The 17,367-nt window shown below is 22.7% G+C and overlaps 2 protein-coding genes across 2 annotated transcripts; one reads left to right on the forward strand and one right to left on the reverse strand.

Annotated features, from left to right (window-relative positions):
* Positions 1-10,290: 10,290 nt before the first annotated feature.
* LOC141524855 (uncharacterized) lies at positions 10,291-15,019 on the reverse strand. The gene is made up of 3 exons (XM_074238979.1): positions 14,941-15,019; positions 13,478-14,334; positions 10,291-12,945 (listed from the first exon to the last, which is right to left on the reverse strand). Exons 2-3 carry the CDS (start codon positions 13,907-13,909, stop codon positions 12,514-12,516), a joined length of 864 nt encoding a protein of 287 aa, XP_074095080.1. The 5' UTR covers positions 13,910-14,334; positions 14,941-15,019; the 3' UTR covers positions 10,291-12,513.
* Positions 14,714-17,250, forward strand: LOC141524854 (uncharacterized). Its single transcript, XM_074238978.1, has 9 exons — positions 14,714-14,851; positions 15,114-15,215; positions 15,308-15,512; positions 15,823-16,009; positions 16,090-16,218; positions 16,285-16,470; positions 16,538-16,799; positions 16,876-17,047; positions 17,110-17,250. Exons 3-9 carry the CDS (start codon positions 15,404-15,406, stop codon positions 17,202-17,204), a joined length of 1,140 nt encoding a protein of 379 aa, XP_074095079.1. The 5' UTR covers positions 14,714-14,851; positions 15,114-15,215; positions 15,308-15,403; the 3' UTR covers positions 17,205-17,250.
* The last annotated feature ends 117 nt before the right edge of the window (positions 17,251-17,367 follow it).

Consider the following 17,367-nt stretch of genomic DNA (forward strand, 5'->3'; position numbering starts at 1 on the left):
CAACAAATATATTATGATTATAATAATAATAATAACAATTAATTAATTATTGATAAAATATTACTGTGAGTATAATATTATGCCAATTAAATAAACGCGAGTATTAATGATGATTAATGAACAACAAAAAAAAATAAGCAAATTAAAATTTAAGATAAATATTATTATTATTATTATTGATAATTAAAAGATATAAATAATAATTATAATTATAATAATAAACTCTGATTAGGGGTCTCTATGTGAAATGTGTTGTGAGCACTAGGCTATTTCTCTTTCGTAGTTAACTAGATTTTTAATGACTTTGTCTTAAATAGTATTTGCGCGTAAATAACCGCAGGTACACATTTATTTATAATTATACGATTAAATTAATGGGTAATGATAGTGATTAATTATTAATAATTAATAATTAGTTGTATTAAGTGAAGAAATAAAAAAAAAGAAAAAAAAATGGGTAAAATGATTGTAACGCGGGCAGAACACTCTCACACGTGATTATGAGTGTCTTATCAATAAAAAAAAAACAATCTCAATCGAACGTGGTACTGATATCAAGTGTGCGAGTGTCGGTGTGAAATTAAAAGTGTGTTGTGTGAGTGTATAGATTTTTAATTATTAAATCTAAATCAATATTATTATTTATATTATAAGTAACAATAATAGTGATAGTAATAAGGAGAACAATGAAAAAAAAAAAAAAAAATAAAAAAAAAAATAAAAAAATAAAAATAAAAAATAATAATAATAATAATAATGAAGAAAACTAATAATTAATAATTAAAATGTGAAACGAATCTAAATTTAAATTTAAATATAATAATTAATAACTAAACAGTAACAGATACGTTCCAAGACGAGTGACATTGTTATCCCAAAGTACGGAGAAACTTTATTTAAAACTATTTAATTTAAACGAGTATTTTTATTGTTGGTGTTATTAATTAATGGTTTATTAAATGAAGAAAAAATAAAATAAAATGGAAGTTGTAACTCTCCGAATTGCAATAATAGATAACGCATAAAAAACGTTGTGTTTTTTTTTGTTAAGACAAATTACAAGTTAAAACTATAAAGTTTTATTATTATTTATTTGATAAATGATTCGTCTGAACTGAGTTTTACTGGTCAATACCCGCGCGCTCGCCAATGCTCATTAACTCGGAGGACCTTAAATTTAAGACTGTTCTTTTTTAAGCCATAGAACTGATATTAGTGGAGAGAGAAAATTATTAATTGAGAAGAAATAAAAAATTATGAGAGATAAGAAACTCGAGTCATTGAGGACGTTAGAAATTCTATACTTACACGGTTAATAATAATACTAAACTAATAATAACTATTATAATAATAATAATTATAATATTAATAAATAACAAATAAAAAATAACTAATAATAACATGTAAAATTATACATATATATTTTATTTATTTGTTGATATAAAATATTGAGTATAATTCTTGAGCGTGGGAAAAGGTTTCACTTTGTTTTCAATTATATTTAATATTGATTATTATTATTATTATTATTAATATTATTATTGATCTTTATAAGGTAAAGGGTGAAGTAATTTGTTTTAAATGGTTAATTAAATGTATGTTTAAGGGGATTAAGTATGGAGAACGCTCGCCTTTTGGTGAACACCAACTTCTCGTGCAATCGTAGAATTAATATTAGCTTTTAAAGTCTTTTTAGGCTGTACTATTGTCGCGTGGGTCACTTACTCTATAATTACATCAATATTATTTTATAAATAATTAATTATATTAATTAATTAATTATTTATAATGTAACTCTAATAAGAGTAAGTTTAAACAACCCTTTTTTTAGTTTAGACGCGATCGACTTAAATAAAGTAAAACAAAACTGATTGTTATTTTTAATAAATTAATTTTTAATATTAAAATAATAAAAATACTCGTTTAAAAATAATTTACATTTAATATAATGGTGCGAAAAATAAAAAAAGCTCTCCGTAACTTTAAAACATGGCCTTAATATACTTATCATAGACATAGATCGTGCATTGTTACGACTAGCTGACTAATTAAAATAATTTTATTATTATTATTATTATTATTATTATTATTAATATTATTATTATTATTATTATTATTATTATTATTATTAATTATTATTATTATTATTATGATTGATAAAATTAGTGAAATAAGTTAAGTCAGACGTAAAACTATTTAAAAAATAGTCTCTGTTGTGTTTAGTGAGACCGACGGACGTAAATTTAAAATTTTATTTAAAGTTATTGCATACCAACCACAGTTCAATTTAATAAATAATTATTTAAGCACACGTGTTAAGTGTGTGTTGATAAAATGCGTAAATGAGCACATTGTTAATCTCGATATATCAGTACACCGTATCAATAATTGCCCAGCTTTTTTGTCATGTATTTTATATCCAAATGATTTTGCTAAGTTTATCTTTTTAGTTAGATGATACAATATTATTATTATTATTATTATTATTATTATTATTATTATTATTATTATTATTATTATTATTTGTTTTTTTTTTTTTTTAACTCGAAGTTAATGATCTGCTGTCGAGTGTGAATCATTGATTATTATATTTTATTTTATTTGTACAATACACTGTCAATTTTTATAATAAATTTAACAGAAGAAAAACAAATAGTTATATTTTAACATAAAATTAATGCGTTTGCGCGATGGCTGTGCGCAATTTTTATGATAGGATTTCGATCAAATTTGCCACGTCTCGCTGGATAGTAATTTTATTGAATTTTAATTAATTGTTATTCATTTAATAAAATGATATTGATAAAATTAAATTTTTAAGTAAAATCAAAGTAATACAAACAACGAACTATCTGAGTGAACGTGCAAATATGACTGATTAATCCAGATTTTTTTTCTCTATTCTTTTATGCAAAAAAGTATCAAGCAACTGTACCTAAGTAGTGTAATGATATCTATTTTCATTATTATTATTATTTTTATTCATTATTATATTATATTATTATTATATTATCATTATTATCATTATATTATTATTAGTTATATATAATTAAGAAACAATAAAAAAATTTTAAAATTGTAACTCTTATTTTATTTTTTGTTTCTGATTACTTTATTTATTTATTATATGTAATTTTTGGTTTAATTATAATTGATAATTATAGGTTCAAAAATACTCTGGCTTTTATCATGGGGAAGAATATAAATTTTGAAAATTTTGGAATTAACAAACATCTGGAAATTTAATTCAAACTAATAAATTTTATTTAAAAATAAGTATTACTTTTTGGGAAAAAAAGTTACACTTATTAACAATTAATAAATATTTTTAGGACTGAATAATTTTTGCTTGCAATATTACATTAATATTCTTCTATATCAGTGTTCAGTATTAATTGCATTTGTTAAATTTTATTATAAAAAAAAATATTAATCTACCTGAATAATTGGAATTTTGCTATTCAAGGGTCCAAAAAATGTTTTTAAACAATTAAAAAATATTTATTAACTGTTAATAAATCTTATCAAATATTAAAAAGTCTTATCAGTTGATAAAAAAATTTTTAAATAATTTTTTTATTAAAAAAAATTATCAGAAGTTTGTTAATTTAAATAATAAATAAAAAAAATCAATATTCTTCATTTAAATTTGGGAAGAAATAAAAATGATAAATATTGTAAAAAATTAAAGCCAGAAAATTTTTGATCGTATACAAGAACTAAAAATGAATAATTTAAAACTAGTGCGATCAAAATTATTAAGCATAAATATATCGACATACATATTTATTATTAGACATATATTGCACAGATACATATGGAATAAAATATAATGTAAGTATGCATCATTTTAAATTAAACGTCGACATACTTATTAGCACTAATAAAATAAAATCAATACATACATGCATAAATATATATTATTAATAAATAAATAAATAAATTTAATAACAAAGAACAAAACAAAATATATATATAGAAAAATTATATATTAAATATAAATGATATATATAAATATATTTTGACGTAATGCATAAGCACATGACACTCGTGTTGGTGACTTGAATAAATAACGAGACTTCACCAGATACAAAATATAAAATTATATCTGTGACTTTTTTCGAATATACGTATTTATTATTCTGTATAATTACATGGACGACAATTTTATTAAAATCTTTACGCATGTAAAAAACAATTACTAAGACTCATAGCTGTATTGATGGGACGGAAAAATAATTATGTTTGTCATTTTTAAAAGTAATTATTTAATATTTAATATTTTATTTATTTATAAAGTAATATAATAAGTAAAACGAATGAAAATAAAATCTTCCGTGTTCTGTGTGTCATTAGAATTATAGATTTTTAATTAATAAGCAAATATATTATTAATAAAATAATTATTAAGTGTCAAGTAGACAGGTTGGCAAGTGACTAACGATATTAGTTTAAATACTAATAATTCGCGGCTGTAAGTGCGGATAAACAATAAATATTATACGTAAATAGTTAATATATATTGTATAAAATAAAAAATAATTAATGCATGATATTTATGTTAATAATTGTCTAAAAATCAATAGAATTACATTTGTCGGCTTGTCTGTCCAGGTCTGTCATTAGTTATTAATTAATAATTAATATTTTAATTAAATATTAACTGTAATAATAAATAAAAATAAATTAAAATAAAGTTAGCGGGTATTTCAAAATTTTTTTAAATTTTTTATTGAAAAAATTTCAATTAAATAATTAAAAAAAAAAATTTCACTTGTAAAAAACTTGAAAAACTATATAAGTGTAATTTTTTAGAAATATCGTTTTAATTGTAATTTAATTTATAAAAATTTTCAGACGTCTGCTAACTTTAGTTTCATAAAAATAATTATAATAAACGCAATCATAATAAATTTCATCGTCTGCTCTGTAAATCTTTGTTCATAGCAATTATATTATTTTATGAGATTATGAGATTTAATGCAGACGATGTAGAGATCTCAAAATATTCCGAAAATTGATAAAATAAATATAGAAAAATTAAATAATTATGAGGACGAGAGAATTAGAGTCTTTTGTTATAATTATAATTAAAATTTCACGAAGATTCTAGTTTTCTCGACTCAATTTTTAGTATCAATGTGATCAATTGTACCACTCGTGCCAGTACCGAGACGCAGTTCTTTGTTATTAATAACAGCGTCACGATTGTGCATTAAAAGGCGTGATTCATCTGTGGTTTAAATAATTCTGGATCTAAGAGAGTCTTTGCGACATTTCCATAACTGTTATATTTATGAAAATAAAGTTATCAAACGTCTAAAAGTTTTTAGCAATTTTTTTTTTTTAATTTCACTTAAATAATTTAAAAAAAAAAATTTCACAAGTAAAAAACTTGAAAAACTATAAGTGCAATTTTTTATTTGTAATTTAATTAAAAAAAAAAAAAAAATTAAAAATTTTTAGACGTCTGCTAACTTCAGTGTCATTTATATTTATAAGAATTTACATTGTTTGATAATTTTATCATTTTTTTTGTGTAGAAAAAGCGGCAAACGCGTTTTTTCCTGACAAGATGTCGGGTGTCGGCTATTTTCAGTACTAGAATGTCTTTAATTTTTGTCGTTTCGACATGGTGATATCATATCAAAAATGAATAATAATTTAAACTAATTATTATTCAATGAGATTAAGAGTCAAAATAATGTTAATGTTTTTTAAATTTATTATAATTATAAAATAGTTGGGGCTTAACTCATTTCATCGAAAGACTCGCCTATATTGACACTTGTATAGCAATGTAATTTTTATTCCATCGCGCACATATATTTATGAATATAAATGGTTTCAAAAATAATTAATAACAATAATAATAATTAATAATTAAATAAATAAATAAATAAATTAGTAAATGATTATGTGGGTGCTCGAGAAAACGCAAGATAAATTTTTCTCTTTTTTATTGATTAAGCGGCATTGTCCGATTGATGAAGAAATGATAGAGACACGTTATTAGTATCCGTCGTTACGGGCTTTAATTATTATTAAAAAAAAAAAAAAAAGATTTAATAATAAAACTTGCCGTTGAAAATAAGTGGTATTTATTGTGAAGAAACAATAAAATGTCAACGGAATAATAGGCCATTTTTATTGAAGCGATTAATCATATTAGTAAAAATATATCAATTAATTCACGTGCAATTAATAATTTACTGTTTAAAATTAATTTGCTTGTTAAATATTTAATCATAATTATTATTTTTAAATTCGTGACACAAATGGGAGTGCCAATATAATTAAAGAAGAAATAAAAATAAATAAAAATGAAGCCTGTTTTCTTTTTGAAGCGATAATGATTATTAGCCAGCAATTGATGTATGAATAATAATAATTATAATACTAAATTAGAATATTAATTAATTAAAAATAATATTTATAAATGATACAATGATTAATGTCTTTTTGTAATAATAATAATAATAATAATAATAATAATAATAATAATAATAATAATAATAATAATAATAATAATAATAATAATAATAATAATAATAAAAATTGTGATGATAGAAAGTGTTACCAATCATCGGATTTCGCTTAGCATTGTACTTTTATTAAAAGAACAACGGAATATATTTTCGACGCGGCTTTAGTGATTCCGAGATGGTTAATTAAAAAACTATCGTGTGATTTGAAGAATAATAAATTTAATTAAATAATTAATAACAATAATAAATAATAAATAATTATAACTAAAAATAAACATTTGTAGCGATTAATTGAAAGTCTGTTACCGTTAATAAGGTCATTATTATCAGAAGTAAGGGAACAGAAAAATTTGAGGAAGTCATGATGGCTCTTTAGGAAGAATATTAATTATTTTGAGCTTTTAAAATATTTTTTAATATTTAAAATTGTTCCAAAACTTTCTCTGAGTGTCACGGCGGAATTTTTATAAATTTAACGTGGAGGAGAATGAAGAAATGTATTTATTTTATTATTTTTGCTATGTTTATTATTATTCGTCATTTTTAATTGGATTAATTTTTATTTTAATTTTAAGAGTTAATAATTATTAATTATAAAAAAAAAAAATAAATATATATATATAATACATATAGTGGACCAGGCAACGCGAAAGAAGGCGATAAAATAATAGGTAACACAATTAAAGTATACTCGTAACTTCGAAGAAAATTAAGGAAGATATGTATCGATGTTACATATACTAGTCGTAAACTTTGAAAAAAGTATCAGTGAAGGGATAGTATAAATATTTTAAAAATTGATATTCTAATGGAATAATAGAAAATGGACATTTTATTTGGAGTAATTAATGAATTTTAAAATTAACCGGCGACAATTTAATTGTGAAGTAAATTTAATAGTATTGTTTATTGAGTTTTGGGAAGCTGAGATGATGAACAATGTGGAAGCGATAATATAATAAGCAACAAGAAGTGCTTTTAATGAAATACAATATTATTTATACCATCCTGAAGATATAAATATAAATATATTATATATTATAACACATAATAAGAATTAATTATGAAGGCATATTAAGTAAAATACGAGGTACATATTAAGATATTGGAATAAAAAATATATATTATTATATTACGACTTAATACGTATTGACATTATATTGTGACATTATATTAATAAAATAAATCAGTAATAAAGGTAATTATACCAATTATATTTGTTTTGTATTTCTTCCCTAATATTTAATCCTAAATATTATTTATTTCTTCTTTATATTTTATTTTTTGAGGCTACAGATGAGATATACTAATGGAAGAAAATGCAGCGCTGGCTCTACCAAAGTTTTATTCAATTAATGATAATTTATTCTCATTAATTAATTAATTTAATACTGAAGTTAGCTGTCAGTTGGTAATTTTAAAAATTTTTTTAATAAATCAATTACAATAAAAAAAATGCTTCTAAAAATTTTTATTAATTTTTACATGTGAAACTTTTTAATTTAATTTTTTTTATAATAATTTAATTGCTATAAATATCTAAAAAAATTTTTACATGTCATTTAATGAAATCATTAATTTCTATCATGAAAAAATTATTTCTAATCTTTAAAACCTTTAGATCAAAAAATTTTTAATTTTTCTTCCAAGTAAAACATTTCTTCATTGAAAAAAAAAAAAAAAAAAATAATTTGAAAGGACAGGATTTATAAAAAAAAAAAAATTAACAATTTTTCAATTTGCAAAACTATTTATTAATAAATTCTACCACATTTATGTATACAGTGATAATTTTCAGATAGATTGTTATTGCAACATAATTAATAATAACGGTAATAATTGTAATAATAATAATAATAATAATAATAATAATAATAATAATAATATAATTAGAGAATAAAAGTCCGTGTATTTAGTGTTATAAATTTTTTTTAAAGTTTATAAATTGTTAAACTCTTTATTAAAACATGTAAAATTATCAATCCCAAATGAAACTCTAATGAATAAGTTATAATATATATTTAATTAAATGAAAATACTTTCAATAAATGGTTATTAATATTATCATCACCATCATCGCATTACAATAATCAGTTATATTTATAATATAATATTTATGTATAATTACGTGTAGACTTGTTTGTTTGTAAACTTATTTTTTAATAATGCAATAATAATAATAATCATTAGTCGTTAATTAAATTGTTCATCAGTAAAAAATTCATTGATAATTGATAAATTTCTTCGTATAATTTTTTTTTATCCTTAAACTTATAATTTGCGATTTTTTTTTCAATTTTTTATATTTTTTTTTTTCTTTCTTCTCATTAAAACAGTTCATTGAAATAATATCGATTTCCCCGTATTTATAAATTCATTACAAAATACTAAAAAATTTAATAATATTAAACCATATATAATTTCATATATTAATATTATACAAATATATCAATAATTAATAATTAACGAAAGAAGTATATATCGACATACACCATAATTTAATATTATTAACAATTTTTAAAACTTTCGTGGAATACAAAAACAAAAAATAAAAAATATTTCTAATTTAATTTTTTAAATAATTTTTAGTTATGCTTTTTTTTTTTCGTTTTCCACTTCAATTGCACCATTCAATAAATATTCATAGTACATATAATAATTGTGCTGATAAATACGACACACATTATTCAATACAATACAATTTAATAATAAAGCCATGAAGACACTTATTTTTTATTTATTAACTTATTTATCAATTTTTATATCATCAGTTTGTTAATTAAACTATCATTAACATTTTTATAAATTCGATAAGTATATAAATATTATATAATTATTAAATAACATAATAATAATAACAGTGAATTGAGTTTAAATATTTTTTGTCATTTTTTTGTTTTTTATAAAAGAAAAAATTAGCTTTCAATACTAGAAATCAAATGCAAAGATTATTTTTATAAATATTATGGTAATAAAATACAATAATAATAATTAAAAGTGATTAATTGTATACATAAATTGATAAGCGAAGAAGAAAGATAATCCCACACAAAAATAATAATATTAATTCTATATCTCTTTATATGTAATATATATCTGTTATGTAAATAATAATAATATAAATAATCTTAAAAGCACAAATCCGAATGCAATTTTGCTTTGTCTTTACACAATAATTCACTATATTTAATTAATTTGTCTCTGTATACTTTTATATATTTATATATGTATCAGTATTTTTAATATTTGTATATATATTTATTTTATAATAAATTTTATTCCTCAATTGAACGACGTAACAGTAAAATAATTCATCATACATTTAATAAACGATTAATTATTATTTATTGTTGGTTAAGTCAATTTACTGTCCTACGGCAACCTATTATTTATGTAATTAATGTTTAACATTGATTTCATTATATAATCTAATTATTAGTACAGTATCGAAGACAATTATTCAAATGTCGTGCGTCGTTTGATTGTTTCATGTTAAGATCATTGTTAGACAGCGCCTCTTCACTTTTGTAAAAGCTAACCTCATAATATCATAATCGTATTTCAATATTTTAGGAATAAATCAATACACTAACAAAAAAAAAACCAATAAATAAGTTACAATTATGCTAACAGTGTGTAAAAAATAATTTTTAATTATTATCAATAATTAATTTAAGAAATTTTGACAATTTAAACCGACTAATCCGCCATTTTTCATCATCTCACTTTAAAAATTATTTATCTAATTTTACATTATTTATTTTAAAATAACAACTAAAATAAATTTTATTATACTATATACTTCAGCACAATTATACCTTAATAAGATTTTATTTAATCAGCGTTTTAATTTTTTAAGTAATTAATTATATTGTAACACGGTTAATATTTGAGTGTCATGGGAGTCATTAAGTAGCAGATGGCGCTGTCTAAATTTAAAATTATATGATGATCCATTTTCTTCTTTTAATTTTTTGAGGAAAGTTGTTATCTTAGTTTTGTTTTCATGAGACAGATATATGTTTGTACTATAATATTAAGGCTTGTTTAAGATATAATTATACATATTGATTAAATATTATTAACTACATGAATATATTTATTGAACAAATAATTCAAACCCCGTCAATAATATTTCTTCTTTAGCTATAAATACTATTAAATTATTTATTTATAAAAAATTGATACGTCTATTAGTGCCAGAAGTTTTAACTTTTAAAAAATATGGCCTCGCTTTTATTATTTCTTTATTAATTATATCACTGAATTGCCTAGAAAAATTTGATTTGTTATTTATTATAACATTTATGACTAACTTCATATTTATAAATTCAAAATGTTGGAGTATAAATATATTAAAATTCATCATTATATTATCATTATATATACAAATCTCCAAACGAATATTATAAATCTATTTACACATGAATTAAAAATTTTTTATCATCACAATGAAGTAATTAAGACAGCCAATATGCGATAAACAAAAATTCACTCGGTTTAACTAAACATAAATTAATTTTTTTAATTAAATATAAAAAAACTAAATTAATTAATTCTTTTTAACTTTGCTTTGTATTAATTTTTCGAGATAACGAAAATATATTTTTTTAAATTGAATTGAATCAATAATTACAATAATTACTGTGAATAAAAAAAAAAAAAAAAAAATTAACTATTAAATTTAAAAATTTCAACATCAATTTCATACGACTAATATATTATAAAAAAAAAATCAACGATTTAACAATTAATTACATTGAAACAGTCTAGTAGGACAGTCGTGTGCAATAATTACACACACCATTAAATATGTATATATATATATATATATTCATATTAATCAGTTAAATAATTTTAATAATAATTTGATTGCAATACTTAAACAACTACCCCTACAATAATCTTCAATTTTCAATTTCACTGCCGTTGATTTTTTTTTTTTTTTAATTAATTTTCTTATAATCGTAATCATAATATATATATATATATATATATATGTTCAATTGCACACTTTAGATAAGTTATATATATATATATATATATATATAAATGTATATTGAACTTTTTAAAATCTACTGTGCAGACAAAGATTGGCTAATTTTTTTTTAATTATTTAAAAATATATAAATATTTAACGAAATAAATTGATCGCAATTGCTTTAACATATAATTTTAATTAACCGTAATTACTGTTATGAATTAAATTAACTGAAATGTAATTTGAACAATTGGCTGTTAATTTTAAATTAATATAAACAATTGATAATAATATTAAATCTCACTAGCCAAAAGTCTAAGACTTTGTATAAATTTCTTAATAATAAATTCATTTAATTAATTGAGTAGTCTGATGACAACAAATTTCTACACTATAACCATAAAGATAATTAACATATTATAAATAATTATATCGTTATATTTTTATTTCCAAAAATTCAATTACTAATTTTTAAATAAATGATAAAAAAATTAGTAGTTAAAATTATAAAAATAAAAATATTATCGACTGTAATAGATATTTAGAATTAAATGCTCCAATTTAAATTACTGTAATAAATTTCTTTTTTTTTTTTTTTTTTTTATATTATTTATAATAATAATAATTATGTATAATCAATATTGATAATTCCGTTAGCAAGCAACTTTGCATTCGGAGTGTAACAAAAACCATATTACTCTATTCTTTGTTAATATATAATTAAATTGTTTGTCTTATGATTCGGTTAATCTATTAATTAATTAATCAATCGATCAATATAATGACGTCAATAAACAAATATATAACAGTATAAAAATCGTAAGCCGTAATCGTAATTTGAGCCCGGTCGTTTATACAATTGACTCCAAAGTCAGCTTCTCAAGTTGTTTCAGAACAAAAATAACCTCAGGTCATTTTTTTGCAAGAAAAAAAAAACAAAATGTAACATAAACAAAATTGATAATTTTATAAAAACTTTTCAATACCCACAATTAATTACTGATCGTAGACCCGCGGTGTAAATAAATTCTATATATCACGTTTTTAAACTTTGAGAGCAGCCTTTGGAGACCAGTGATGGAAACGAGTAGGTCCAGCAGAGTAAGAAGGAGGATGCGCGATCCATTTATTACCTCTGTGACCGACGAATGGCGGCGGAGATGGACCACCCAGAAAAGTGTGAGGTGGCATTACGTTGTACCAGGGTTGGCTCATTGGATGAGGACCGTAACCCATGTTGAATGAATGGTTGAACCATGAACGGTTGCGTAACAGATGTGGTCGTGGACTATTTATCAAATGACGACGCCTACCTGGTCCGTTATTATTATTATTTGCATTGGTACTTGTCGTTGAAGAAGTAGTGGTGCTACTATTATTATTATTGGTACTGTTAATTGACTGCTGATGATTTTGATTAGATGAACTCAGTGGTTTTGGTTTTACTTGATCCGTACCAACATTTGAGATATTTTTCTGTTTTTAAAAAAAATTATTCATTATCATTATCATTACATATATAATTTTATAATTATACTTGCTAGTTAATTCATAAGTATATTGATATTTTCAATTTTCTTTGTTGATTTTTTTTTTACGGTATTTTATCGATTATTACAACAATTTACGCAACTCCAATCATTATTGTTGTATCTCATTATTTAATCAAACTAAGAAATGTAAATAAACTTAATAATAATTAAAAATATCCAGATATTTGTGAATTAATTAATAATTAATTTGTAAAAATAATTTTTTGTTTGAAAATTTATTATTTTTTTTAGTTTTTTTAAATTTTATAGCACAAAATAAATAACTCAAGATTGCAAAAAAAAAAATCATATAAATTAGAGTGGAAGAATTTACAAATTAAATTATTAGATAACTTTGAGTAACCAAATACTTTCACTAACGTGTGTAACACTTAAAGAAAATAAAAAAAAAAAAAAAAAAAAATAAGGTCAGAATCAGTGTAAATAGCTAAAATTCTTAATAACCATAAAAGTACCTGATTAGATCCTTGAAAAAATTTATTTTCCTTCTCAGAGCCGTCGATATCGTGAAGATGATTAGCACTGTTGTTATCAAAGGAAGCCAGAGTACAATATGATCCTTTATTCTCGCCGAAACGGCAGCATACCTCGTGAGGATCTACCCATAGAGTAAGTTCAACAGGTAATGACAAATCTTCGTACTTGAAACCAGCAGCACTAGCAGCACTCTCCAACGTCGCATCTCTCCGACTGTTGCCATTAACTCGTATACATCTGTACCCCTGTCCTTTGAAGGGTTTATCCGGGAACCAGTGATTTTTGAACCGCTCGGTCAGCAGCTCTATCAACCGGCGTCGAAAGCAGTCCAACTGATCAGGACTAAATTTTTCGTTTTTTTCGATCAACTGTACTAAAAATAGTACAGCAGCTGTTATTTCGTTGCGCATTTTTATCACCACTTTTAGCTTTACCGACTAATGAGTCTCGTTGATAATAACAATTATGATTACGGTAGTGATTATAGAAATATTTATCTGTTATTTTCCACAAGGTATTATTATTGGTATCGATGATATCCTTCAAATTATTAGATAGAAGCAATAATAACAATTTATTTATGATAAACAAAATTTCTTTGACCTCAATAGCTGTAGTGGCGATCATAGAGAGTCGTCGTTGTGCACTCCAAATGTTATTACCTTTTTTTTTTTATAACAAGTGCAAATTATTTCACAAACGTAATCGTTATTTATTCGTTGTTATTTGCGTCTACTGATCGATGATAAGCAAATCACAAAATTAATATAGATATATGAGTATATATATGTATGTACAATTAAAAAAAAAAATTTTAATCCAATCGTGCTTTGACCTGGAATTAAAAAAAATAATTATTATTAGTTATAATATTTTATTAAAATAAACTAACGTAATATATGTAGTAATATATATATATATATATATATATATATATATATATATATATATATATATATATATATATATAAATTCTAAGTTAATATATATTATCAATACTTGTTAATAATAAATGTATGAAACAACAATATGTTATTTTTAATAATGAGGTTATGAAATAACTTGAGATAAAGGTTAGAAATAAATTCATTAGAAAAAGATAAGCTGTCGAACACGTTTTAAATAACAAGTTTTAATAATAACGATTGTTAGTTTGTATTAATAATTGGAAATATCTTTCAATAACAGTAATTTAATATGGATAAAATTACAAACGCAATTTGTAACAATGGATGCAGAGGATTTTGCCAGCTCATTGTCGTATAAGACACACATACGTTGTATCATAATATTGTTATTTTATAAACTCTGTTATTAAATTTTCATACGCAGATTTATTATCAACACTTATGGTAATTATTTGTTAATTTATTTTTTTATTAAAATTACGTATTATTATAAATAAACAACAGTTAATAAGTAAAAAAATAAATGAACTTACGAGTATGCGATGAGCACGACTACGAATTTATGACGAAATTTTTATTACCGTTTCCTACTACTACCACCACCACATTCGCTTTAAATTATGATACAGTTCAGCTCAACACACGTGTTACGTCGTTTCTTTAATAAACTATAGTATAATTTATCTCATCTTTGCTTTTTGGTTAGAAGGAGAGATGGCGCCCAAATGCCCTCCGCACGCTGGCTGTCAACTATCGGAGCTACTTTTTAACGGTCATTCTTCAGCTGAACTTTTTGTTTACATGCACGGTTTGTTGACTAATTTAAATTATTCTTTGTAATTTTATAAAATTTTTATTTACATAAATAACTTGTGCTAATATTTTTTATTTTTTTGACAGATAAATTATAATAATAACCTCATGGTTATTTTAAAGGGAAAATACCACGTGATGTTTAAAAACGTATTTTTTAGAAGATAATTAATTTTTATTAAAATGGACAAACTATTTATTTTATTAGTTTACATGTTCAAATGTTGTTTGACATTCGAGGGAGATTTCGAGCTCAAAAAATTAGGAGAGAAAGAATATTTGTTATTGAAAGGTAATTGTTTATATTTTTTAAAAATTGGAGTAAATAATTAAATCATAAGAGGACTTTTTATATTTGATGAAAATTAAGTTAGTCGACATCTGAACTTTTTCAGAATTTTTTTTTATTAGTAAAATTATTACAAAAAAATTTTTTTTTAAATTCCACATGTAAAAAATTTAAAAAACTATACGTGCAATTTTTTAAAAATATTTTTTTATTGCTAATTCAATTTATAAAAAGAAAAAAAAATTTTTGCTGTCTTCTAATTTTATTTTCATTCAGTATCATCGGATTTTTTTTTTAAATAATTTTTTTTCAGCGAAATCAAATTTACCTGTACATGGACCATGCTGGCATGAATCATTAAAGGAACTCAAAAGTAATTGCAACAAATTAAATGATCAGGAGCACTCATTACTTGCATTAAGACTAGCAAATTGCTTTTTAGAAGACTCAGGGCATATAACATACGACTGTCACTTTAGTGAAACGGAAGCTGATCGAAGGTGACACTTTTATCTTAAGAATATTTTACTTTTAATTATTAATAAATATTTACTTAATATTAATGATTATTCTATTACAGGCAATGCATCAATAGTATGTCTGACCGAGCTTTTGGAGTTTACAATGAATTTTACACTCATACTACCCACATTTGTTTTTATTTAAACCATGAACTCTGGCAAATTGAAACTGAACGAACTTTTCAAAAGTAAGATTTTTTTTTTCCATAAATTTCAGGAATCATTGACTTTGTTTATTGATTTTTTATTAATAGTTTGTACGTAGCTTCATCAAAAATGACAGAACAGTTGGTCGAAGCTTCAAAAATTCAGGGTTCAATGCTCGAGAGTCAAAAGGAAGGGTTGAAAATCCAAAATGAGTTATTAGTCAATGGAAAAGAACTTGGTACTGTTATAAAAACATCTGCGGATTCAGTGAACGAGATGGTGTTGGACTTCAAGTAATTTTCAGTTTCTTCATCAAAATTTCAGTTTCAAATGTTGATTAATTTTTCGTTTATTTTATAGAGAAAGTTCTAAAAATCAACAAGCATTGCTGAATGAAATATTTTCCTACATGCGTGCTTTCCAAGACTGGATTGTTGGCGAAGTTTCTTGGTTCCAGTCAATTGTTTATTATTCGATAGCTTGCATCATTTGTGCATTATTCAGCTCTTCTAAGAGAACAGCCGATTCTAGGATAACTCTTTTTGTAGTACTTAGTTTGAATGTCATCTTAGAGAGAATGCTAGTTCAGTACAATATTAATGTCACGAGTCCAGAAGATAAGGTATTATTAATATCATTAAAATTTTAAAAGAAAAATTATTTAAGTGTTAATTTTAATTGTTGTGTTGATTATTCAGATCCAATTAGTTTATTACACATGGGGATTAAGAAAAATAGTATCATTATTATGTGTGAGTATTTTACTTTACTCTTATTACTCATACCGAGATGAGCACATGGAAAATAACAGAGTATTGAGAAGAATTGAAAAAAAATTACATGCGCTGCAAGAAGCTCCTCAACCTTTCAGTAAGTAATTGAAATCATTAACTTTAAAAATAAATTATTTATATATTAATTTTTAAAACTAGGATACAGAACGCGGCTGGCCGTAAAAAGACTGAACGAATCCAAAAGTATTGAACATAAGCCTTCAATCAAGGGCTTTGATGACGAGAAATCATGACCCTCTGTGATGGAGTCAAAAAATAAATTGTAAATTTATGCAATAATATAAGGTGAAAGAGCCAATTATTAACACTGGCCTAGTTGTTTGACACTTGCAATTTTATTCTAATCAAAAATTAAATGTTCGAGGCCAGTGTCAATAACTGGGTCTTTTACTTTAA

Source organism: Cotesia typhae, unplaced genomic scaffold (genome assembly GCF_013202065.1).
Source record: "Cotesia typhae breed Kobodo isofemale line unplaced genomic scaffold, CoteBio_Ctyphae contig_23, whole genome shotgun sequence".
Classification (NCBI taxonomy): domain Eukaryota; kingdom Metazoa; phylum Arthropoda; class Insecta; order Hymenoptera; family Braconidae; genus Cotesia; species Cotesia typhae.

What these genes read in the sequence shown, in the direction of transcription:
- LOC141524854 (XM_074238978.1), top strand. Translation starts at nt 15,404, where the DNA reads ATGGACAAACTATTTATTTTATTAGTTTACATGTTCAAATGTTGTTTG. An exon ending in AGAATATTTGTTATTGAAAG is followed by an intron (nt 15,513 to 15,822) that starts GTAATTGTTTAT and finishes ATTTTTTTTCAG; the next exon opens with CGAAATCAAATTTACCTGTA. An exon ending in ACTGAACGAACTTTTCAAAA is followed by an intron (nt 16,219 to 16,284) that starts GTAAGATTTTTT and finishes TTTTATTAATAG; the next exon opens with TTTGTACGTAGCTTCATCAA.
- LOC141524855 (XM_074238979.1), bottom strand. Translation starts at nt 13,909, where the DNA reads ATGCGCAACGAAATAACAGCTGCTGTACTATTTTTAGTACAGTTGATC. An exon ending in TTTTTCAAGGATCTAATCAG is followed by an intron (nt 12,946 to 13,477) that starts GTACTTTTATGG and finishes TTTTAAAAACAG; the next exon opens with AAAAATATCTCAAATGTTGG.